Raw genomic sequence first — 27,074 nt, 5'->3', positions numbered from 1 at the left:
AAGAATGAACTCATTAATTCTCATGTGTGTTAATAAAAGTGCTTCATATTTATTTGCTAGTGCTGGAGACTTTTTTAAATAATGTAAATATAAGTATAAAATATAAATATATTGAGGGCGGGGGGTGGTGGGGGTGTGAATATAACGGTAAACGCAGCAGATCCAGCTGTGTCGCGTCATCAGAAACAGACGTCGCTTCACGTGACGCTTCAGAGGAAAGGACGTCTCAATTCTCATAAAACATATTTCCTCGTTTCTTCTCTCCTTGTGGGGTTTCCTTGCGTCCTCTCATGCATCCCCGGTGGGAGGGACTAAGACGCAAGGAAAAGACGCAAGTGAGGGAAACGAGGATGCAATTTTGAGAAATGGGATGTACCCAGTGGCAGTAGGTGAGTCTTGATTGCATGATTGAGTGCAGCTGCGCTGAAGGGAGGAGCAGGCCATGGAGCCTGTCAGCCACACCCTGGGTACATCTCAGTTCTCTTAATTGTCATTTCCTCCTCACTCCTCCCTCAAACTGGAAGTTCTTCTGGTCCACCATCTTGCAGGCCGTCCCAAAGCTCTTATTCATGTTCTGAGGAACGAGGAGTGAGGAGGGATCTCGGAGGAGCCATGAGCGAGGGTACGAGAGTGCATACTTCCTGGAAGTCTTTCATCTGTACTGCATAAAGACTCCACCCCCACAGCTGGCACATTTGAACGAGATGGCAGAGAAACTGCATCCTGCAATTAATGGCTGTAATTCAGATATGCCTAACTTAACGTCACGTTCTCTATAGAGCAATAATACAAGAATATGGGGATCCGTCATGGTTAATTTAAATTTATTTCATCCACATCCAATTTTGTTACGTTATAAATCTCACTAACAGCAGCCTCCGAGCATGTGTGGAACATGAGAGATGTCCTGTCCTCTGAAGCATCACGCAAAGCAATGTCTGTTTCTGATGACGCGACACAGCTGGATCTGCTGCATTTACCATTATATTCACACTGACAAAAACAACCCCCACCCCCCTCAATACTTCATTTAGACACATTTGCTTATATTTACATATTATTTATATTTACTTATATTCACCAGCACTAGCAAATAAGTATGTAACACTTTCATTAACGCACATGACAATTAATGACTTCAAAGCCCTCCGAACTGCCAGAGCAGCCTTTTACTTTTCGTTAATAGAGGAAAATAAAAACAATCCCAGGTTTCTCAGCACTGTAGCCAGGCTGACAGACAGTCATAATTCCATTGAACCACGTATTCCCTTAAGCCTCAGTAGTAACGACTTCATGAGTTTCTTTAATGAAAAAATTATAACTATTAGAGACAGATTTCAGCAACTACTGCCCTCAGTGGGATCTGATTTATCCACAAATACAGAAACCATAGCAGTAGCTGTTAAACCTGTCGTATTTTTAGACAGCTTCTCTCCTGTCAAGCTTTACAAACTTATTTCAACCATTTCCTCATCAAAATCATCAACCTGTATCTTATATCCCATCCCGACCAAGCTGTTTAAAGATGTTTTACCCTTAATTGGATCTTCTTTATTAGACATGATCAACCTGTCTCTCTCAACAGGTTATGTACCACAGTCCTTTAAAGTAGCTATAATAAAACCTCTCCTCAAAAAGCCTACTCTCAATCCAGGGGTTTTAGCCAACTATAGACCTATATCTAACCTACCCTTTCTCTCTAGAATTCTTGAGAAAGCAGTTGCTAGTCAGCTGTGCAACTACATAACAATAGTTTATTTGAAGATTTCCAGTCTGACAGACTCCTCTGTGTACACTAAAGCAAGTCACAGAGTTCCGCAGGGTTCTGTGCTTGGACCGATCCTTTTCACTCTTTTTATGCTTCCTCTAGGCAACATAATCAGGAAACATTCCATACATTTTCACTGTTATGCAGATGATACTCAGTTTTGTGTATCAATGAAGCCAGAGGAGATCAATCAATTGATTAAACTCCAAGTGTGTGAAATAAAGACCTGGATGACCTGCAATTTTCTGTTATTGAATTCAGACAAAACTGAAGCTATAGTATTTGGGCCTAAACACCTTAGAAACTTACTGCGAAGAGGGATTACTGCGAAGTTGTTTGTTTGGTCTTTGATATCTGTCACGATCGGTGCATCAGAAAGCAGTAAAGTATTGTCATGTTGCAACAAGCGCTGCCTGTGGATTATTGAAGAAGCAACTCAATCGCAGTACTCAAAGCGAAGCGCGTCGACCAGGTCACACCGGGGGAAGACATCTCAGGAGTTAGCATTGGGCTAACCCCTTCACAGACACTTCCTGTCTTAAAATGATGCAGAAAAGGTAGTCCACGCTTTGTTACTCCCAGGCTGGATTATTGCATTTCCTTACTATCAGGCTGTCCCAATTCGTTGCTAAATACTCTCCAACTAATCCAGAATGTTGCGGCACGTGTTCTGACAAAAGACAGGAAAAGAGACCATATTTCTCTGATATTAGCCACTCTACACTGGCTGCCTGTAAAATCTCGAATAGAATTTAAAATCCTTCTCCTTACCTACAAAGCATTAAATGGTAAGGCACCATCTTAAAGAACTTATAGTACCCTATTACCCCAGTAGAACATTGCGATCCCAGAATGCAGGCCTACTGGTGGTTCCTAAAGTCTCTAAAACCAGAATGGGAGCCAGAGCCTTTAGTTATCCAGCTCCTCTCCTGTGGAACCATCTTCCAGCCATTGTCTGGGAGGCAGACACCCTCTCTAAATTTAAGAGCAGGCTTAAAACTTTCCTCTTTGATAAAGTTTACATTTAGGGCTGGCTCAGGCTTGCCTTGAACCAGCCCCTAGCTATGCTGCCATAGGATTAGGCTGCAGAGGGACTGAAAAAAAACTCTGTTCTTCTCTCCCTCTCCATCTGTATGCGTTCCTGTCCTACCAACTTGGCTTCTTCCCAAGAGTCTTTGTGCTTTCTCAGTCCAAAGGGAGAGCGGCTGAGCCTGGACTACTGAGATCACCTGCCAGACATCCACTGCAACCTTCATTGTTATTAGCCATGCTACTTTGCTGCTTATTAGATCATTAGTGCCATACTATGTTCATATACTATCTGCTATTGATATGTTAATACAAAATATATCACATTGACTTTGTATACCTATAAATCTATTACAGCTGTCAAAATTGTGATTTCTGTCAAAGCCCAAACCTCTCTCTACATCTGTGTCTCTCTATCTCTTTCTTTCTCTCTCTCACCCACCCAACCAGTCGAAGCAGATGGCCGCCCACCCAGAGTCTGGTTCTGCTCGAAGTTTCTGCCTCCTAAAAGGAAGTTTTTCCTCGCCACTGTGGCCAAGTGCTTGCACATGAGGGAATTGTTGGTTTTCTGTAGACAAAGAGTTTGGTCTGTACCTGCTCTATATGTAAAGTGTCCTGAGACAACTTTGGTTGTGATTTGGCGCTATATAAATAAAACTGAATTGAATTGAATTGAATTCTTGGCTGGATGCCTCTTCCAGGTGAACAGGTGGTCATTTTCTGACCTGAACTTTATCAGCCTCACTGTGTCTTCTGTCCCTGTTCAATGAGAGATTTCAGAGCTGTCAGTAAAGGGAAACCTGCAAGCCATGAGACACATTATTTCACTCAGATAACACACAGAACAAGTGACAAGTGATATGGTTTAGTGTTTGGTTTATATATCGGTGACATTTCTGTAAACATAATATGGGTAGCCACGTGAAGGCTTGTAATCATAATATCATAAATAACAAAGTGCTGGAGTTTATATATGATCAAATGTGTTCCACACATGCTCAGAGGCTGCTGTTAGTGAGATTTATAACATAACAAAACTGGTTGTGGATAAAATAAATTTAACTGAAACATGACTGATCATCTTGTCTTATTGCTCTTTGGAGAATGTAACTTTAAGGTAGGCACGACTGAATTAATTGCTGGATACTTACACTGAAACAGTTTCTCCACCGTTCAAATGTGCCAGCTGTGGGGGCGAAGTCTTTATTCCATTCAGTTGAAAGACTTCTGGGAAGGATGCACTCGTGTATCGTCACTCATGGCTCCTCCGAGATGACTCCTCGCTCCACGGAGCCACAATATGCCCTTCGGTACGCCAGCAAGATGGCAGACCAGAAGTACTTCCGGTTTGAGTGAGGACATGACAGTTAAGAGAAATGTGATGCAGTTTTGCATTTATGTTTAGTGCAAAGGATGAATTGAGGACTCTCACAGCCTGAGGAAAGAAGCTGGTCTGTAGTCTTTTGGTACGGCAGCAGATACTTCTGCATCACTTGCCAGATGGCAGCAGGGTCAACAGTCTGTGGCTGGGGTGGTTTTGTGTTTTTGTATCATTTAGGCCCTGCACGGGCACCTCGCCTCACTGATGCTGATGCTCAGTCAGTTTGTAATGTTTTCAGTCAGGGTGCTTTCTATTGCTCTCTGTAAAAGTGAACAAGAACTTGGCACACGAATTTTGACTCTTTCAGTTTCCTTTTCCTTAAGAAATACAGTGACCTATCTTTTCTGGGGTGGAGATGTCTGATGACCATGTCTGGCTATCATAGAGCAGTACTGTAGAATCTATTATGGTCACAATATAAAGTAAGGTAATGCATGTTATGAATTTAATTTAATGTCATTGCTCCGATATTCAAGCCAATACAGGTCTGGTGTTTACTGCTGCTGCTGTTTCTGTCCCTTTCTGGTGGACACTGTATAAAGAGTTTTGGAACTCCTATGAAATCACATGAATGCTTAGCCTCTGCAGTTAAATCCAATGTGCTGGAGTACAGAGCCAACACCACATATAATGTGCCACTGTAGATGAAACATAGCCTATATGTTAGGAATACTAATTGTGTAAAAAATAATAATAGTAATAATAAGCAAAGCCTAAATACACCATAAATTATCAAATGGCCTGGAATGGATTATTAAACCACACAAAAATAGCCTGTCATCAGAATTCGTCTCTCTAAAAAATGTCAGATAAGCAGATGTCTGGAAATCAGATGCCACACACTGCAGCATGTCTGAAATAATTGTGTATTGTGCCAGCAAATACTGTATATTTTGCAGTGTCATCAAAGCAAGGAAGGGTGTGGCTACAGAGGGACAACTGTTCCCTGACCTTATCCTCTCAGGAGATATTCACTCATGTATGTTGTCAGTTCTTCAGCAGCTCTGGCAATCCCCAATCTGACCATAACCTCTGGCTAATCGTAACAACCCATAACCTAAATGATTTTATGGGTAAAGCTTTTTGCAAGAAAACACAAATTAAAGAGAATGTCATACCTGTAAGGATAACTCGGGGAAAAATCCTTACTTCACTCGCTACATGTTCAGCAACAGAACTTGGTATTTCAGCCGGGGGCGGTGTCTGTGATCTGAGTGATAATCCAGGGTGTTGTCCCCCGTCGAATATTGTCCCACTCCTGTCCGAATTACGTTTACTATGGTGCCACCCACCGACAGGTTAGGGCTAGGGATACGCTTGGATGCAGGATAAAGGTGGAAACATAGCTTGATAGGAAACAGACGTTGACACAACAAGATGGACTAAATTATGTCCAACAACAAAAATCTCCTCAGAGAACTGTATTTTCATATCAGACTCAGTTTCCATGTTGTAAATAGGTGTGAGAACAAACATCTAAATAAAGGAAAACATGAATATTATATTCCATATGCCTTCATACTTCACATGCATCTAAACTGATATCATATTGTATGCATCAATTATTCAGCCTATGTTGCCCAATATTTATATATCCAAGCTGAGAGAACAGAACTATTCTGTTCTTTATTGCTCAGTCCAACTTCTCAATGCCATCACACCAAAATAATTCGGGATTTTTGTCCGGCACTCTTACAAATGTGTACGGAGGTGATCATATAAAGTAGCCAACAATAAAACTCAATGCAATTTATTTTTCATAGTTTTCCAGGTCAACGACCAAGTATACTTCACCTCCTTTACTGACGACTGAGCACATCACGGAGCTCGCCGAAGCGTGCACGGCTCTGAAACCACGGTGAAACCACACCCATCCGGGTGAAATGCCAAGGTTTAAGGGAGCCCCATTGAGCACCAGGTGCATCAAGCTAGATGCAGTTACCGTAATTGTATGAGACCATATTTACTTCCATTTACCTTCATAATAAATTTGCCATTTATGTTTCGGTTGTTACTGTTACAGTTTAACATATAGATTCAAGGATGAGTAATCATGCTGGTTTTCAAATAATTGAACGTTTTAAATGAATACATTGTTTATATACGATATTCATTTAAAGCTGTACATTTTAGTGAATTTTAGTGCTAATCAGTGGTTAATTATAAAACTAATTATTAAAACAAATAATCAGGAATCATTAAGCACATTCCCCAAGCATACTGTCAAACAGCTTGCTGTTGAAAATTTGAAACTCAATACAATTAACACTTGATTTTAGAAAGCGACAGAGCAATGTCAGTGATATTGCTCTGTTGTCATGGAGATACAAAAACTGTCCACTGGATAAACTTCATCTGCTGAGCTTGTAAGTAGACCTTGAATTAACATTTGGTGTCATAATTATTTTTTCAAGACGATCTTTCACAACTCCAATGTTGTTAATGCACAAAATTAGTTTGACTGTCTGACAATATCTGACAGAATTTACAATTATAATTATACATGTAATATAAAGTATGCTGTACTTGCAGATACAGGGCAGTAAAAAAACAAAAACAGAACAAAAACAAAACAAAACAAAAATCCATTTGATTCAGGGTTCTGGAAAATTCACACAAATAAATTTTGATAGATGTGTATTTCATTGTTAAGCCATTTATCCAGTAAAACTATCAAACATTTGCTAGATATGGAACAAGGGAAGCATTTTAAGACCTTAGCTTGGGCTATAATGATGTGATGAGCATTTGTCTGTATTTTTATTGACTATTGATTATCACTAAAATTCACTAAAATGTAGTTTTAAATAAATATCGTGCTTTTATTTTGAAGACTGAGATCGGAAGTTGCATTGTACATCCTGTCTGACTTGACTCCTCTGAAATCAGCGGTCTATTGAGCTGCAGCAGTGTCGCAGTTTGATTCAGAACAATTTCGTAATTCATCGGCATCGTTAAAGAAGGAAGTGCAGCCATGGCGCAGGGGCTCAAAGACAGATTTGAAAAGTTTCTCCATGAAAAGAATCTAATGACAGATGTTCTGGCAAAAGTCGAGGCAAAAACTGGAGTAAGCAGGACGTACATCGCTCTTGGTGAGTGTTGACAGGGACGGGGATGGAAAAAAGCGAAAACAGACGGAGACCGAGTGTATCACGGAGGACAGGCTATGTAAAGGACGGATTTAGCGCGTGGCAGAGGCGGCTACATTTACATTTACTCACAATCCACTACAAGAAATGAGATATTGCTTTAATCAGTATATTTTAATCGGTGTTAGTGGTAGCTGTTTATTGCAATCAGCAGTGCAATATGTTCAGTATAGTATATTTGTGAAAAAAGCGTGAGAAACATGTGATTTTTTCCCCCCCAGCTGTCATCGGTGTCATCGCAGTTTACTTGGTCATTGGGTACGGAGCCTCCCTCCTTTGTAACCTCATCGGCTTTCTTTATCCAGCCTACATATCGTAAGTGTATTATTCTTAGAGCAGTTCCGTCAAGGAGGGGCCTGCCCAGCACCCCACCTAACACACACACACACACACACACACACACGCACACGCACACACAAGCACACAAGAAGGTTCCGTTTCCGATACTTTTGGGATACTACTCTTTCATTTCTTGGTGACTAACCTAACCATAACTCCCACTACTATCTAGTCCTACTCATAACCCTTACCCTAGCCTTAACCCAAGTCTTCATCCTAAAAATGTAATCATTTACATCGTGGGCACTTTCACTTTTTCCCCTTAAGTGTGATTTTGTAAAAAATATTCATGTCCCTACAACATGCATGTTATACATGTGTACACACACACACACACGCTCACAGAGTCAACTTGTTTAACTTACACATTTAAAATATGTATTTATATTGTTCATTATCACTGTTACATGCTATTTTAATCTCAAATGAAAGTGAGAAAGTAGTGAATGTAGGTAGCATGCTACTTTTGTTTGGAGTAGTCACTGATTTAAAGAATGGTTTTGAGCCATTATTTCAGTATAATACACGGTTTTCTTTTAATCACCACTTGCCTGTGTGTTCAACGTTCAAGCTCCTACGAATACATATACACTTCACATTTTTGCTGACTGTGTTTAAAGGAATGCTGTACAGTTTTAGGTTTTTGGATGATTTTTTCCCCACTGTTGCAGGCACTTTTTATCAGGATTGTCTTCTCAGACATGGTAAAGCTCCTCCAAAGCTGCAGAAGACATGATACAAATGTTTTTAAATGAAGAGTGGTAGCACCCATTACTGGTAAACTGATCCTCATGTATGAAATTTGTGAAAATTACATCGGATAAGCTTGTGATCATGACTTTATTATATCATTTTCTCAGATAACAATTTATTTCTGTTCTCATATAATCAAGACTAGTACAGAGAAAACAATCTCACCATCTTTACTTAAGTTATGACACATTTATCAGTGAGTGGTTCTCCATGTCGTCAACTCATAATCAAATGTGAGACGACTTCCGTTCTCCTCTGTCATTTTGGCTCTGTTTTCTTCTCAGACATCGGTTTGTCTCAAGAATGTGAGGAATGACTCCATGATGATCATCAGCTTTGATACTTTGATACTGTGATCACAAAAATAGAACACTGGGTGTCTTTGGGTTCGGGGTTGGACAGAAATCATAGTTTTGACAGCTGTAATAGATTTATAGGTGTATGAAGTGCATATGGCATAGTATGTGCCTATGTGATATATTTATGTATTAACATATTAATAGCAGATAGTATATGAACATAGTACAGCACTAATGATCTAATATAATGGTAGCATAGCTAATAACAATCAAAGTTGCAGTGGATGTCCGGCAGGGCCACGGCAGGAGATGCAGCTGTAATCAGTAGTCCAGGTTCAGCCGCTCTCCATTCTGACCTGCGAGACAAGAAAGCACAAAGACTCTGGGGAAGAAGCCAAGTCAGTAACATGCCTTGGTAGGACAGGAATGCATACAGATGGATCAATAACCACAATGTTTACTTCCATATTGATGCTGCCATGCTGTTTGAGTTTCAGAAATCACTGTTTCGCATACATTGAATTATTTGTGGTAGCCCACTGCTAAAATATTGATTTTTTTTTTACTATTCAAAATGGGTAAAATCTTATTTCAGTGTAGACCTGCCGTGTGCCTTGATTGATTTAACCATTCCTTGCCCCTCTCTCTCTCTCTCTAATATTTGATTATTCTTTCTAAAGCAAAAACATAGGTTCAACCCATTCAAATATCTATTTTTGTACACTAAGCCCATAAGAGCCCAAAATAATACAATGAGAGACATATTACTTATTACATGAAAGTGACATGTGCAGAGTTTCCAGTTGATGCCAGTCCACATGTCCTGGAACATTTGAGTGTCTTGGACTAATGGAAACAATTTTTGAAATTGGTTCAGTATTTAGCAGGTACACTGCAGCCGGCAGTCACAGAATCCCTCAGTTTGTGCACCATCAGTGTATGTTCAATTAAAGTGTTTGTTTTTGCCACTGACATGAACATATTGTTATTCTAGACATTACATTATGGAAAGGATCCCGAAGTGATACCTTTCTTAAGAAAAAGATCCTTTTTGTTTAACCGGAAACAGCCGGCATATTGTCACAGCCAAAGCCACCAGACTCATATTGCACAAAAATACAATTTATGTTTGTAAAACACTGTTGGAACAAACATGTTTTCTAGACCAACTGAGGCAGAGGTGAACACAGGTACATTTTTTAAATGAAGAAAGGCAGGCAAAAGGCGCAGGTGGTGGCGGCAAGAGACTGGCTGGCTTGGGAGCTTGGAACGATGTCTTATCTGGCAGCTTATCCAGCTGAACACAGGAAAAAACACTGGAGCACGGAGGCGCCCATGGCCGGCACCGGCAGCAAGGCACACACTGGAAAAAACATAAGAAGTGCTGGTAATATTTCAGGAGAAAACATGCATGAAGTAACACTAGAAGCTATGGCATTGGGAACGTGTGACTCTACCGTACGGGACGGAATTATCTGACACAGGAGTGGAGTCATGACCCGGGTTATATGCAATGTTGATTAGTGGGAATTGCAGTCAGGTGTGTCTTGCCTGCCGACTCTCAGGGAGAGAGTGAGTGCCAAACCAGCCTCGCCTCCTGCCACACACACCCTGCATGGAGAGAGAAAAATCAGAACAGGGAGAAGGAGAGAAACAGAAAAACCAAAACAAACCAAACACAAAACCCAGACCACAACAGTACCCTCCTTCTGATGTATGGCCGAAGCCCCCAGTGTAAGACAAAATTCCTTCCACAGGTGAACTGGGGACCTCTGTAAGAGACAATGTCCTAGGGAATACCATCTAACCGGAAAACGTCAGTTACAAGGAGATTGGCAGTTTCCAAGGCTAAAGGTAATTTTGGCAGGGAAATAAAATAGACTGACTTGGAGAATCTATCAACTATGGTTAGAATTGTAGTGTTACCTTCAGGTGGGGGTAGTCCAGTTACAAAGTCCACAGCTTTTTGTGAAAAATGGTTAAGGGAAGGAGGAGGCTAGATGATCCAGAGAGATCCAGCTTTGAGAAGATAAGAGTCATGCAGTGGGCCAAAAGCAGAGTCAATCAGAGGGAGAGGGTATTTGCTTTTCAGTTATTTCATTTATCCCCTGATAATCTATGCAAGGGCGCAGGGCATTATCCTTCTCAACACAGAAGAAACCGGACCCCACTGGAGAAGAGGAGGGATGAATGAGGTCAGCTGACAGACTCCTTAGTGTTGCTCTCCATAGCCTTCTTTTCCAGCTTGGAGACGTTGTAAAGTTTTTGAGTGGGCAGAGGGGCACCAGGCAGAAGTTCAATGGCGCAGTCATAGGGTCTGTGCGTAAACCATTACACCTCCAGCAGCAGCCTGAAAAGTTGATACAAGGCAGGATGGATCCATGCTTTCATGTTGTTGACGCCAAATTCTGAGCCTACCATCTGAATGTCGCAGCTGAAATCGAGACTCTTTAGACCAGGCAACATTTTTACAATCTTCCATTGTCCAATTTTGGTGAGCCTGTGCGAGTTGTAGCCTCAGTTTCCTGTTCTTAGCTTAGAGGAGTGGCACGCGGTGTGGTCTTCTGCTGCTGTAGCCCATTTGCCTCAAGGTTCGACGTGTTGTGCATTCAGAGATGCTCTTCTGCATACCTCGGTTGTAACGGTTGGTTATTTGAGTTACTGTTGCCTTTCTATCTGCTCAAACCAGTCTGGCCATTCTCCTCTGACCTCTGGCATCAACAAGGCATTTTCACCCACAGAACTGCCACTCACTAGATATTTTCTCTTTTTCGTACCATTCTCTGTAAACCCTAGAGATGATTGTGCGTGAAAATCCCAGTTTCCTTTCCTTTCCTCCCCATTCTGATGGGGACTGCAGCAGATTGTTTTAACCATGTCTACATGCCTAAATGCATTGAGTTGCTGCCATGTGTTTGGCTGATTAGAAATGTGTTAATGGGGGGGGGCGCTAGCGAGCAGCGACATGTGAGGACGTGTTTGTGCAGAGCTCCCGACCGGAGCGAACCCTTTTTTCAAAATAATTTCTTTATAAACAACTTCAGATGGACCATATCTGTCTCTGTCAACTGAATAACACCAGTGCATCATATCGATAGCCCCATCTTTTCACAATATTCAATTAAGCGACAAAATGCCCAAAGGAAAACGCCACAAGAAGGAGGCCTCTGCTAAAACCGCGGACTTAGCTGAAACCGCATCCGCGAATGAGGAATCATCAGATGAGGAGACTCCAGACCTATCTGCTGTCATGGCTGCCATTGCAAGCAGCGAAAGCAGGATTTTGGCACGTATAGACTCAAGTACAGCTGACTTGAACACTAAGATAGACGCGGTCTGGGAGGACATGGCGAAACAAGAGACCCGCCTGAACGAGTTGGAGTCTGGCCTGAATGCATACTCGGATAGGGCGGCTAGCACTGAAAACGAGGTCGCCATGTTAAAAGCGGAGGTCACATCGCTCCGCTGGAAAGTGGAAGAAATCGATGGGAGACAGCGCCTTCTCAATGCACGTCTGGTCGGGGTAAAAGAAGGTTTTGAATCTTGTGAGGGACAGCGGCCCACTGCGAGCATCGCTAAATTACTGCAGGAGCTGTTGAGCCTTAATTTCACCCCAACCCTGGATGCAGCATACTGTGGCGCCTGACGTGCTAACGAGGGGGGGGCCCCCAGAGTCATCGTGATCAGATTCCAATCAGATTCTGACCCTGCATGACAAGAGAGTGAGCTTATTCCCAGACTACACGGCGACAGTGGCGAAGAGGAGAGCCGCCTTTGCTGAGGCTAAACGTCTACTCCGGAGCTGCCATAATGTTAAGTTTGGTGTCCGGTTCCCCGCGGTGCTGCGCATCACCGACTCGACTTGCCAGGAGAGGCGGTTTGAGGATCCGGCGACGGCGGTGGAATATATTAAAAAGAACTTGAAGCCTAAGGACACTGTAAATTGATTTAGCCAATCGGACAACGCGGACTAAATGTTGATAACGAGCTGTTAAGCCCAGATGTGAAAGACTTTTTCACCCATTTGTTTATTCACTTTACCTTTTCCGAGGCTCCCAGGTAACATTTTATTTTTTTATGGACGCTTAGGGCCTGGTGTTTAAGTTTCAATACACAGACTTTATTCCTCTCTCCTATTTTATTTCTCTCTGTGTGCTCATATAGCCTTTGTGGGTATGTGGGAACACATATGCATACCATTTGAATACGAAGCCCTCTTACCCAAAATGTTTATTACTATTATTGTTACCATTGTTGTTATTATTACCATTATCATGTTTTTTCTTCTTCTTCTGGCGAAATTTAAAATCTGAAACCCTTAGGGAATCTTGCCACTCTAATCCAATGCCTGCTATATAGTGGTTTTTTTATTTTTTAAGCACACTCGAGTAAGTATTCATGGCCCTTTGTGCCTTCTAATTTATATTAGACACAGATATATAATAGAGGGTGAACGATTTAAAGGAGAGAGGAGGGGTACACAGAGGTATCTTGGTTTGTTTTCTGTTGTTGGCTATATGCAATTAATTTGCATTCTAAGTTCAATTAAATCTATATATATCGTGGTTCGCCCTGGTTGGGGCCTGTTAGGAGGATAGGTTAGATGGCCATCTGCAGTACAATGCTAGAAGAGGGGTGTGCGATCTCGACAGGTTTTGTAGATCAGCATAGGGATTTAAGGCTCAGTTTAAGTTTAAGTTTGGTAGTTAGACAGGGACTCAGTTTTGCTTTCTTATTTCTCTTATTTACTTTAGAAACACAATGTTTGATGTACAGAAGCCAGGCCATATTCGTTTTTTGAGCTGGAATATAAAGGGAATCCATAACCCAGTGAAGCGAAGTAGGGTGTTTACACATCTAAAAACATTAGGAGGTGATATTATGTTTCTACAGGAGACTCACTTACGATCAAGTGAATGTACTAAGTTAAAGAAAGCTTGGATAGGGCAATTATTCTGCTCAAAAAATGATGATAGAGCACGTGGTACAGCTATCTTGATCAGAAAGGGTGTTCCATTCACCTTATCACAGACTGTATGTGACCCCAGGGGTAGATTTGTCATTGTAACTGGTAAATTGTATGGTACTCAAGTAACATTAGCTAATGTATATGGACCCAATTGGGACGACCCCCTTTTTTTACTAAATTCATAGCAACATTACCAGATCTTGATAACAACCAATTGATACTGGGGGGTGACTTTAATTGTGTTCTACAACCAAAATTGGATAGATCAAACCCCAAACTTAATTGTAAGATTTCAAACTCTGGTACAGTTATTCAATCATTTATAGACACATATGTGCTTTTTGACCCTTGGCGGAGAGACAACCCGACCACTAGGCAGTACTCCTTCTTCTCCCCAGTTCACCACTCTTTTTCCAGGATTGACTTTTTCCTCGTGGATAGCAGAACCCTCTCTATGGTTAGGGATTGCCGGTATAACAGTATTGTTATTTCTGATCATGGCCCAGTACAGTTGGATATATGTTTTCCAGACTACGTCGTACATGGCGGTTTGATCCCCTGTTGTTGTGTAGAGACTCCTTCAAGAAATTCATTTCTCAACAAATTGATAGTTTTTTGGAATTCAATCTTACACCGGATATGCCACTAACCACAGTGTGGGAGGCCCTTAAGGCCTTTCTCAGGGGCCAGATAATATCTTATACAGCTTATGAGAGAAAGAAACGTAAACAACGCTTGAGCGACCTATCTCACAGTATAGCAGAGGTTGACCGTAAATATGCTGATGCTCCAACACCCGAGCTCTACAGAGAAAAATTATTATTGAAAACTGAATTTGATAATCTCTCCATTAAAAAAACAGAACAGTTATTTTTTAAGTCAAAACAAAAATTTTATGAGCACGGGGAGAAAACTGGAAAACTTTTAGCCCACCAAACTAGACAGTCCCCAGCGGCAAGCACTATTCCTGAAATCCGAACAGAACTGGGTGAGAAAACTACTAATCCTAATACAATAAACCAAGAGTTTAAAAAATTCTACATGGATCTTTACAGATCTGAACCACTGGACAACACATTGGACATAATTACTTTTTTGGAGGGACTGACCATTCCAATGGTCTCCCCGGACAGTTTGCAGTTAGACAGACAGATTACAACAGACGAAGTTATGCAGGCAATTAAATCAATGCAGAGCGGTAAGGCCCCGGGGCCTGACGGGTTTTCAATCGAGATATACAAGGAATTTGTTGATAAACTAGCACCAATACTTAGCCAACTGTATCAGGACATTTTTGAACAACAGAAATTGCCTCAAACTATGACCCAGGCCATAATCTCAGTACTGCTCAAAAAAGAGAAAGACCCTTTATTATGCAGCTCATACCGCCCAATAAGCCTTTTAAACTGTGACTATAAAATTCTTACAAAAATACTAGCCACCCGTATAAACAGTGTAATTCCAACAATTATTGATCCAGATCAAACAGGCTTCATTCCAGGCAGACAGTCATTTTATAATATGCGTAGATTATTCAATATCCTGTACACCCCGCACTCGGCATCCAGGGGGACCACAGAAGTGGTGATCTCCTTGGATGCCGAAAAAGCATTTGATCGCGTTGAATGGCAATACCTGTTTGCTGTCTTAGAAAAATTCGGCTTTGGTTCATCATTTCTAACATGGATTAAAATAATATATGACACACCCACTGCGGCTGTACGGACCAATAACAATATCTCTGACTACTTCCCCCTTCACAGGTCCTGTAGACAGGGCTGTGGCCTCTCCCCATATCTGTTTGATCTCGCGGTTGAACCTCTTGCTATAGCCCTTAGGGCAGAAGAGGCTATCGCCGGTATCTCTCTTGGCGGTAAAGCCCATAAGGTGGCACTATACGCGGATGACCTGCTTCTGTTTATATCCAACCCAACAGTATCGATTCCAAAACTATTGTTGATGCTAGAACACTTTAGACACCTCTCAGGTTACAAATTAAACTTTTCAAAGAGCCTGCTTTTCCCGATCGACCGCACAGACGGAGATTATTCCAAGTTTCCATTCAAACTAGAACACAATATGTTCACATATTTAGGAATTAAAGTTACCTGCAAGATAGAGGACTTGGAGAAACACAATTTTAATTCATTACTGGATCAAACAAAACAAGATTTTGGGAAATGGTCAACTTTACCAATTTCGTTAGCAGGCCGCATTAACATAGTTAAAATGACAGTCTTGCCCAGATTTCTTTGTGTTCCAGATGATTCCTATATTTATCCCTATGAAAACATTTAAACAGTTGGATAGATTGATTTCCTCATTTATATGGAACAATTCTAACCCTAGGATGAAGAAGACGTACCTGGAGGTTCCTAAGGACGCTGGTGGGTTGGGATTACCCAATTTTCTTTGGTATTACTGGGCTGCTAACATAGCAAAACTAATTCATTGGATTTATACATATGAAAATAAACAGGGCCCAGACTGGGTTCACATGGAACTATTATCCAACCCCCTACCGACGCTCACGTCATCGTTACCACACAGCTGTACTATACAGTTCACAAACCCAGTTGTCAAAGCTTCGCTTAGAATATGGTTACAGTTTAGGAGACACTTTGATCTAAAGCAGTATAGCAGGTACTTCCCAATAGCAGATAATCACTTCTTTCTTCCATCTGGGTATGACAATGCATTCCAATATTGGCATAGAAATGGGTTGGTGTTTTTCTGTGATTTGTACCCTGATAATGTGTTTATTTCATTTGAAACACTCGAAAATGACCACAATATACCCAGATCACATCATTTTAGATTTCTCCAGATACGCAGCTTTACCAGAGAAAAGTTCCCCTCATTTCCTTTCCTGCCACCCAAGGAGCATTTTGATGCAATTCTAGGATTAGATCCTTATGAGAGGAAGCGTGTATCTGTCATTTATAATATGATTGGAGACCTCAAACCAGTATCATGGGATAAAACTAAAACGGCATGGGAGAGGGATTTGGGGGTTGAGCTCTCTGATGATATGTGTCAGCATAGTCTAAAACGTATTCATACCTCGTCATTGTGTATACGCCATGGTTTAATTCAATTTAAAGTACTCCACCGTCTGCATTATTCAAGGGATAAGTCGGCCAAACTTTTTCCCACTACAGATCCAGGCTGTCCGAGGTGCAGTCATGTACCCACCACAGTTGGACATATGTTTTGGTCATGCACCTCCCTCGACGACTATTGGAGACAGATATTTGATGTATTTTCCAAAATCTGTGGCCAGTCTATAACACCTGACTATCACACAGCCATTTTTGGCGTACCACCACCAGGCTGCAAAGTCTCAAACCTGCAAGCAAATGCTTTGGCATTTGCTTCCCTGCTCGCACGCAGACTCATACTTTTTAATTGAAAGTCAAATTCAGCCCCGTCATTCCTGCAGTGGTTGAGGGATGTGCTATCTTTTCTACCTTTAGAGAAAATGAGATACAAGATATGTAAAGCCCACAGAAACTTTACCTTGACCTGGAGTCCCTTTATAGAATTTGTAGAAGGCTTTTCTTTTCAATGATACACCTTAATACAAGTTGTATTGGATAGTTAAAGCCTCTTTATTATATGCTCAAAACATCACATCATTGAACGTGAACATATAATGAGGGGTTCCTGTCTGACTATTTCTGTATTTGTTTTTGTACTTTTTCTGTTTATTTGATTTAATTTTGTTTACGAGCCTTGGGGGGTGGGGGGTGGGTGTTTATGTTCGGAAGTTGTATGTTTGTTAATAGACAAATGCAAAATAAAGTTGGGGAAAAAAAAGAAATGTGTTAATGAGCAGTTGGACTGGTGTACCTAATAAAGTGGCCAGTGAGTGTAGGCTGTGAAGAAACATGCATGAGTTGGAACTGCTGTCCTTCAAAAAAAACAATGAGATGTTGAGTAGGATGATCTGGGTTGAGAGAATGGAGTATTGTACCTCAGCCTGCCTGTCCTTTCACTACATCTGAGGCGATTAAGTGGGTGGCTAGCCCAATTGAATTAGACTTCAACACATTTCCCTAGTTATATATTCAAATTTGTTGACAGCTGTAGTACCCATCTCTTCTGATATTTATAGTAGACCAGAAGGTCTGCATCGTTGAAAAAAACTTCTCCTACAACTCCATATTAAAATGTGTAAGGAAATAGCAGGTGGGGAATGCAGATAGCTTAAGAGCATGGTGATACTGTTCACACACCGTCCTCAGAAAAACCAAAAAGCGAAGAGAAATTAGTAAACAGCCTGTCCTTCCTCGAACATCCTCTACACACAGGCCTTCTATGAATGAACAGCCTCCATGCCCACAGCAAAGCTTTTTGCAGCTTCTCGCAGACCTTTAATCATAGATGCCGCTCATTTGCATGGATTGACATTCCTCCAACCAATGTATGCAATTTTCATTGGCATTGCAACTTTATCCCCTTTCATACATGGTCGAGACTCTTCTCCATTTTGGACTCAGTTATGCTCAGATTTGGAATTTGTTGGGACCTGAGTAGATGTGCTTACTACAGCCTTGCACATTGATGTTACATCACTTAAGCCTTTAGGTAAGGTGAACCTGCAAGATAGATAAGACTTTATTCACCCCCAGCCGGGGATATTCAGGTGTTACAGGCAGCAGGCAAAAAAAATAAAATTAACATTAGGCACAAAGAACTATATTACCATAAATATATACTGCCAAAAATGCTATAGAATTTCAGTTTGTACAAAAACTACACATTGTGGGTACAGATAAAGCATAGCATTAACACTATCATACAGTAATTAATATGCATAGGTTGAGTACTTAATGAGTGAAAAAAATATTGCAAGGTAATTTGTGTATGATAAATCACATCAGTGCAAAGACAGTATGAATATAGGCCCAGTACTACATTAAGCAATGCTGGAGTATATAGGCACCTGATATTATCTGTGGATGACCTTTCCTTTATGAATCCCACTTGATCTGTGACGCAAGTGTGCCAGAGAGCAGGCAAGCAGCACTCGTAGTCGGGGACAGAAGTCTGGTGGGTTCACCGGGCCGGAAAGGTTACGCAAAAGTCGGAGGCGAGTTGGGTCGATAGCAGGTAAGCAGTCTGGGAATAAGTGCTGGAGAGCCAGGCACAAGAGCGAAGACAATCTGGCAAAGAGTGAGTGGAGTGAAGCTGCATATATACTGGCTTGATTGGAGATGGTGAGCAGGTGACAGCGGCAGGTGAAAGCAGTGAAGCTGACAAGGGGTGTTGCTGAGCAGCAGAGCAGGAGAGGGGGAGAGCAGACTGTGACACTAATAGGTCTAAAACTTTCTGGATCAGTGGGATCTGTAACTTTTTTTTTAACAATTAGAGAGATCAGAGCTTCATTGAATTGAATTTCCCAGTGAAAAAGATTCTTCATACACATTTGTAGAACGGGAGCAAATTTGTTGATCTATTTTTTATAATATTCTGAGGGAAAAATATCTAGTCCAGGCAAATTTCCAGACTTCATTAAAAAGATAGCACTTTTGAGCTCCTCTACTCTTATGAGCTGTGATAGTGCATAAAAATACAAATACACAACCACATTTCTGTAGGACTTCACAACACTACAGTTTTTCAGTTTTTTAAATCAGTAGGTGGCAGACAGATGTCAAAACAAACTGACTGATTTCTGTTCATTTCAATTCTGCAGCATATGATTTACATACAGCGATAAGCTTTACTGTTTGACAGTTGTGATCTTTCCATCATCAGTACAGTATTGTAGAAAATCTAGTATACATTATTTTTGATCATACTAGATCATTCTCCAAGGGTTTCTTAATTTTCAGTCACAGGATGGCATTTTTTTTCTTCTGTCTAAAGAAAGAAAGAAAAAAGAAAGGCTACTGATATAAATGTAACTGTGCTTGCCTCAGATCAAAATGTTATAAAGAGAGCTTCAATGTCTGAAAATAGTAATTCTTTAGATCTCTACAAGGGTAAAATGTCATGTATACATTGCAGAGATGTGTGTGTTCTCATCAGAAAACAACACTGACTTGTTTACATTCAGTTTCAAAAAGTGGCAAAAGCATGAAGTTATCGAGACACAAAAACCCTGAGAGAGGAGAGTGGGGTTGATGTTTGTAAATATTTATGTGTGCTAAGAATGTGATTTAAACAGTGGAGATTGTATTCTGGTTCTCATCTCTCAACAACCGTGTCCTTTAGTTCCCTAACCAGAACCATGACTTTAGAGGTCACAGAATCACTCTGAGTGATTCTTGGTACAGTTAAATCCCCCATGTTGGAAGGCACAAATAAACTAAACTGTCATTTGGGTAGGAAGACTTGTATTGAGAGATTAGACAACTCATTCAGTCTCATTTACAGATAAAACACAAAATCTGTTAAATGTGTAAAATTGTACTGCAACAAACTCACTGAATTAGTTAGGAGTGTCCTGCAAAGAAGTTGAAGGACAAAGGGAAGACAATACAAGATATAGCCTCAAGAAGATATATATGTAGGAAAGAAAGAAATCAAGAAGAAAGAAAGGGGAAAACAAATGTGGGATAGAAGTTAAAAAAACTGAATGAGACGACCACATACTGGACCGGATTTGCAAGAGCGAGAGTATTGTTGACCTTATATATGAAACCATTTCACTTATATGTTGTTGCTATCTCTTTCTAGGATTAAGGCCATTGAAAGTGCCACCAAAGAGGATGATACTAAATGGCTGACCTACTGGGTGGTGTATGGAGTCTTCAGTGTGGCAGAGTTTTTTGCTGACATCTTTCTCTCCTGGTTTCCATTCTACTATATTGGAAAGGTAATCCACCTTGGATCTGTTATGCTTGTTTGTGTTTCAATCAATCTGCCAGCAAATGTACTGAAATATAAGAGGAATGCTGAGAAGTCTGTCAACAGATTCACCAGCAGCCAATAATGCAGACAGCCTGCATTTGCTTCAAGGAATGTACAATATATGTGATCATCTCTTCCTCATCACAGAGGGCTGACATGCAGGGACCCCGAGACACAGTGTGAAAGATAAATGTCCCCTCAAAGCATTGGGGCTCTTTTTTTCTCTTTTTTTTTTATTTCTCATGATCTTGAGACACATTATAACAATATTTTGATGTGGTAATAATTTATAATATGTAGCCATGGTCATTGGAGTCAATAAAGAAATGATTTGTATGGAGAAATTAATGTGATCTCCGATCAATAATTTGTGTTAGTAACAGAACATAACATTTTACATATTACAGACATTTGAACATATATATTAAAGGCAAACAATCAGTTTATTTTGCCCTCCATCTGGATACTCAGTATCATATATGCAACTGACAGCAACAATATTGCTGAAACAACATCCAGCGTAGCATCACAACTGAATTAAAGTGATAAAGAGACAAGGACACATGGAAAGAAACTGGTAGCAATATTACTATGAAGGAATAAATTCAACATTTGGATGTTAGGCACCTCAATACAAGAACACAGTTTCTAGCCAGCTCTACAAGAACTTATTATTTTCTATTGTATTACAAATATATTATTCTAAATCAGACTGAATAATATTGCATATTTTTGCTTTAGGGCCGACTATTAGGATTCCAACTTTATCCTCATTTAACCTCAAGAAATTATTGCTCATCCATTTATTTATTTAAGAACTATGGAAACATATTTTGTGCCCTTTAATCAAAAAGTGGCAGCATGTATAGTGAGAGCAGAGCAGTAATGGACCAATGCAACTCCTTTGTGCAACCCCAAAAGAGATGTTTCTCGAATGTATGAGATAAGATAAGACTTAATTAATCCCATAATAGAGATCCCATAATAGCAGTAGAGTTGAGACAGAGGATACCATGGGCGATGGTGTCAAAAGACTTGTACAGACAAGTCCTGATGCAATTAGAAGGTAATTTGTGACTGTAACCAATGCTTTCTCTGTGCTATGATGCACTCTAAATCCTGACTGGAAATTGTCAAACAAACTGTTGTTATGTAGAAAGTCGCACAGCTGACTAGCAACTACTTTCTCAAGGATTTTAAAGAGAAAGGATAGGTTAGGTATAGGTTGTGGGCTAAAACCCCTGGATCAAGAGTAGGCTTTTTGAGAGGAGGTTTTATTACATCTACTTTAAAGGACTGTGGTACGTAGCGTGTTGACAGAGACAGGCTGATCATGTCAGCTTTGTCGGGATGGGTTCTTTTGTCATTGCCTATTTGCACAGTTGTAATTTATTGTTCTTATTTACGCAGAGATAACTAAGGAGTCTGACACTGTTTTTGCATATGTACACACAGACTCCACATTAATTTTAGTGACCTCCGATTGGCCTAATCGGGTGTCATTACCGCTGTCGTAAGTAACAATCTTACTGTATTTATGCATATCTTTAGCCAGCAGTTTCGAATTTGATTCAATGCCACCCGCTATGGATACATTTGACTATGGTTGCAGGTGTCGCTAACTTCACGTTTCTGAAAATAGAGCTGCTAATAACCAAAGTTGGTTTCTCAGCATGTGTGTCACTGAGTAGGGAAAAATCTGTTAGAAACTTAAAATGGCTTGTGTTGAACCGTGGGCTTCAGCTCTGGACTGTGCTTCCATCCGTAAGGCACCCAGCCTCCCTGGTTTCCCGGCTGCTTAAGAGCTGCCGAGGTACTGCTAGCAGGAGTTACACTTGGTCGGTCGGCACCGGCTATGAGGGCCTGGCTAACTATGCCTAAGGATTGAGTTTCCATGGTGTAGGGTCGTGCTTCCAATTCACTAAGCCTTGTCTCCACCGCAGCAAACAATCTACATTATTACATGTACCAGTATCACTAAAGGAGGCAGAGGAATAGCTAAACATCTGACACACCGAGCAAGAGAAAGCAGGGGAGGGAGAGGGAGTTGCCATCGCTAGCTACTAGGCTAAGCTAATGTGGCTAGCAGAATGGGCAAGTGTGTAAATAAGTGAGACTAGTTGTTGCTAGAGAGATAGACCTATGAATGCTTGACCAGAACTAATGTTAGGTTAAATAGCAGGTGTAACCCCTGTGATAAAAGAGCAACATAAGCTCAGACGAGTGAGAGCAGCAGAAGTATACAGCTACGAATACAGCATCCGGAAGCAGGAAATGGGACAATACACTTACCTCAGCACGTCCTGTGACTCCTGCCTCCCAGCGTCAGTCTTGTCACGACCCTGTATTCCAGGTGGGAGCGAGATCAATGGAGCAGTTAGATGAGTGCATCTTCCACACCAGTCCCTGGTTGATATGCAAACTGTAGGGGGTCAGGCTCACTGCTCACCAGGTGACGGAGATAGTGAAGTATAATCCTCTTCAAGGTCTTTATCTGGTGAGAAGTTAAGACTACCAGGCAAAAGGGGCTGGGCTCTCTGGAATGCACAGTCTTTGGAACTGGAACCACACAGGAAGTTTCCACAGGGCTGGAAGTCTCTCCTGACTGAGGCCCATGTTGAAGATGTACAGAACAACCCTGCAGAGCTGATCTGCACAGTCCCTGAGTAGTCTGGAGCTGATGCCATCAGGGCCAGTAGCCTTCCACGACTTCATTCTCCTGAGCTCCTTCCTTACCTTATGGAGAGGCCGGGGGGGAATCAAATCTGTTGAAAAACGGATTCAGCTCATTTGCCCTTTCCTGATCTCCATATTCAGGGCCCCTGCCACTGTCACTGCTGTGGCCTGTGATGGTTTTCAGGCCCCTCCAAACCTCTCTGGTGTTGTTTGTTCCCCTGCATGCGCTCCTCCAGCTTACTCCTGTAGCTGTACTTGCCTCTCCTTATTTTTCTTTTCAGCTCCCTCTGCACCCCCTCAGCTCAGTTTTATCCCCAGATCTAAAAACCTACTTGTCCTCATTCAATAGGGCGTTTTTAGTTCAGGAGACACCCAGGTTTTGTTGTTTGGGAAACACCATACCTTCCTAGTAGACACAATGTTGTCCACACAGAAGTTATGTAGTTTATGGTGCAGGTTTTCAAACTGTTGATGTCCTCCCCCACTTTGGTGTGGCATTTGACACTTCACTGGGTGAAGGTGGGGAGAATTGAAGACAGGGAAGCATGACCGAAGTCACCAGAGATGAGGAAGGGAGGCCTGGGGGTGTGATGTTTGCAGCTGTGAAACTAGTTTGCAGGAGCTTGCATGCTGCTGCAGCATCGGGGGGAATATACACCGTTACTGCGATGACGGACCTCGTCGATTTTGTTGGTGAGAGACCTGGCGTTAGTAAGGAAGAGACTGGGGAGAGCCGGTCTGTGAGGGTTAGCTTGTAGCCTAGCACGCACGCCGGCTCTCTTGCCACGCTTTTGTTTACGGTGCCTCCTCCGTCTCCTTGGCAGCAGTGGGGGGATGGTGGTGGGCTCTGGGGTCCGTAGCAGCTCCGGTGGAGTAAAGTCCAATTTAGGGGTGTGTGGAGTCCGAACTGTACTCCAAAGTTCAACAGTTCGGACCTGCTGTACTGTGTCAGAGCGTCCAGAAGAGTAGTAAAAGTGGAAACAAGTAAAAACAAACAAACAAAAACGTATACACGGGAGCTATGAGCCGCTGCGTCTGCACGCGCCGCCATCTTGGTTTTATAGTCCTCTGAACCTTTCTTAGTGAATTTCTCCATTGTGAGATTAATAAAGTCTTATCTAATCTCTCTACCACTGTAACCAGCCCACTCAGCCTCTCAGTCCCACTATAATCAAGCAACTCAAACTCTCTGTCCCAGTGTAACAAGTCCACTCAGTCTCTCTCCCCCACCATAACCAGTCCACTCAGCCTCTCTTTTCTGCTATCACCAGTTTACTCAGCCTCTCTGCCCCACCAAAACCAGTCCTCTCAGTCTCACTTTCCCACTTTAACCAGTCCACTCCAGCTTTCTGTTCCATTATAACCTGTCTACCCAGCCCCCCTTTCCCACTATGACCTGTCCACTCAGCTTTTTTTTCTTCTGTAATTACTCCTCTCGGCCTCTCTCCCCCACTACGACCAGTCCATTCAGCCTCTCTGTCCCGTTATTACCAGTCCACTTAATCTTTCTGTCCCAATGTTACCAGTCCACTCAAGTTCTCTGTCCCAATATAACTAGTCCACTCAGCCTCTCCCTCCCAGCAAGACCAGTCCTCTCAGCCTCTCTTAACAATTTAAGACAATGCGAATTGTCTCACCAGTGCAGCCTGTAATTTAACTGTGACGTCTGTGTTTTGTTCTAGTGTGATCAGAGAGCTCTTTTCCTCTTTCCCAGTGTGCCTTCTTGGTGTGGTGCATGGCCCCGACTCCCTCTAATGGATCAGTCCAGATCTACAGCCGCATCATTCGACCATTTTTCCTCAAGAATGAAGCCAAGATTGATGATGTGGTAAAGAACCTCAAGGACAAGGCATCAGAAGCTGCTGACAAGTTCAAAGATGAGGGTGAGTTAATCAACAGGTTTATGTCGTGTTCACTGTACACAGAACCTGACCCCTACTTCTTAAGTGAAGCAAAACAAAATCTAATAACTTCATATCAGCTAAGAACAAGTCTCAAATTTTGTCATAAAGGATGTCACAAAATTTGGGGATGATGACAGGTGAGTCACATTACCAAATTAACTTTTCCTCTTTATTTGGTCACTACAATGACATATAATATAGAACAATCTATAAAAGCTTTTCATTCTCAAGGATGAATAGAAAAACCTTAAAACCACTTGGGGGCAGCAGAAACAAGTGAAGTTTATATGTTGAATTGTTAGTAAAGCATTTCTGTCCAACATTGGTCTCTACCAAGTCCTGAGGGAAATGCCTGTCTCTTTAGCCATTAAGTTCACCAGGTAATCCCCAACTGTTCTGCCTGCTGTTTGATGCTAAGCATGTAGTGTACAGTGGACACAATGGGAAAATTCCAAAGACTGATGGTTAGGTGACTACAAGCAAGATTTAGCATGTAAATAACATTAAATTCACCTGAATTTATTAATTGACTAAAATTATTCAACTTAACTGCAGTGAGAATTAGTCATTTATATTAAATTGATTTATATCAGAGACAGGCTTTTATTTATTCATCTGCAATTTCCCAGCTTGGGATAAATAAAGTCTATCTATCTATCTATCTATCTATCTATCTATCTATCCATCTATCCATCTATCTATCTATCTATCTAATTACCTGTTTCCTGCACAAATCATTTACATAAAAAAGCTTTCCATTGTAACGCTTTTTCCATTCCATTTACTTACCTTTCTGGTAGGCTTCACTGAAAGTAACTCAGTATTGAACAAAAACACTGCAAATTGGAACATTAGGGTGTTGCTATCAGACTCTGGTTTACAAAATAAGACAGCAGCCATTTGTGTCTAATTTGTCCACAGCCAAGAGAGCCACAGCAAACATCATCTTTGAGGAGAAGAAGAGCTCCTAAGGAGGCTTCCTGTCCACACTGTCATCTCTGGAGCTGACTCTGTTACAGATGAAATGTTGCCTTGCTTGTTTTTTAGAGATTGTGTTCAGTACATATCCTTAATCTTCATTTAACCTGTATTAGATGTTACATGTCATATGTATCAATTAAAGCCATTCCCCGGGTCAATTTACTTATTTAACGTTGCCTTCTTGAGGGCTGTCAGATACTGTAACTGTACTCTCACCCTGATACGCTTTATTAACCAAATAAAAACAAACTTGATGAAGTGGTTCTCTGTTTTTTATTTGTTCAGTCTATTTTGTGCTGCAGGTACAAAAATGGCATAATAAGCATGGATTATTTTCTCCAAAGCTTCTTCATAAATTGATACACTTTTTCATTCACAGACATTATAAAAGTTTTATTCAAAGAAAAATTGGTTTAGTAAGGTTGTTTACAAGTACCCCCAAGTAGAGCATTTCAGACTCTTGGAGTTTACAAAAGGCCATGTCCTAAGATTATATCTAGACTTTTAAGTCATAAACTGTAAAGAACAAGCTGCCAAAGCTGTTAAGAATACAATAGAGATAATTGCAGATTTAGGAGGAGATACTCCACAGACCTTGTTGTGAGCAGTTTCATGTAGGACCTAAATTTTTTCTACCAAGCTACTCCCCTAGCCTTTGTCTGACATTGCTATATAATTGAGATTAGTCTCTAGTTAAGTGTAAACATTAAGTGTAAATATTACAGCTTGGCCGAGAATGATAATTTTAATGTTTACACCCATTGTGTCACGAGCACTAGCCTCCTGTCCATGACCAGATGCACGCTTCCTTCTGTGCAGTGATGAGGTTGGTTTAATTTGGAAGAAAGAAATTAGTCTCTACATGAAACTTCTGTGGAATATCTTGAAATAACTGGGTCATGATTTCTGGAAAGAGACATTGCTATTTAGGTTTTCAAATGTATTCTTTAAGTGCCATCTAGTTC

At 41.2% G+C, this 27,074-nt stretch overlaps 1 protein-coding gene across 1 annotated transcript; it reads left to right on the top strand.

The window, feature by feature from the left end:
* Nucleotides 1-7,059: 7,059 nt before the first annotated feature.
* On the top strand, nt 7,060-26,363 carry reep5 (receptor accessory protein 5). Its single transcript, XM_041959933.1, has 5 exons — nt 7,060-7,270; nt 7,549-7,642; nt 20,375-20,513; nt 24,939-25,107; nt 26,050-26,363. Exons 1-5 carry the CDS (start codon nt 7,153-7,155, stop codon nt 26,097-26,099), a joined length of 570 nt encoding a protein of 189 aa, XP_041815867.1. The 5' UTR covers nt 7,060-7,152; the 3' UTR covers nt 26,100-26,363.
* Nucleotides 26,364-27,074: the final 711 nt, after the last annotated feature.

This window comes from Chelmon rostratus, chromosome 19, assembly GCF_017976325.1.
Source record: "Chelmon rostratus isolate fCheRos1 chromosome 19, fCheRos1.pri, whole genome shotgun sequence".
In the NCBI taxonomy this organism is placed as follows: domain Eukaryota; kingdom Metazoa; phylum Chordata; class Actinopteri; order Chaetodontiformes; family Chaetodontidae; genus Chelmon; species Chelmon rostratus.
Note: the sequence above shows the minus strand (reverse complement) of the source record. Positions and strands in the feature narration are given on the sequence as shown.

Bases quoted from the DNA above. Each gene is read 5' to 3' on its own strand.
- reep5 (XM_041959933.1), top strand. From the start codon at position 7,153: ATGGCGCAGGGGCTCAAAGACAGATTTGAAAAGTTTCTCCATGAAAAG. The intron at 7,643-20,374 runs GTAAGTGTATTA...ATCTCTTTCTAG, and splicing joins CTTTATCCAGCCTACATATC to GATTAAGGCCATTGAAAGTG. The intron at 20,514-24,938 runs GTAATCCACCTT...CCTCTTTCCCAG, and splicing joins CATTCTACTATATTGGAAAG to TGTGCCTTCTTGGTGTGGTG.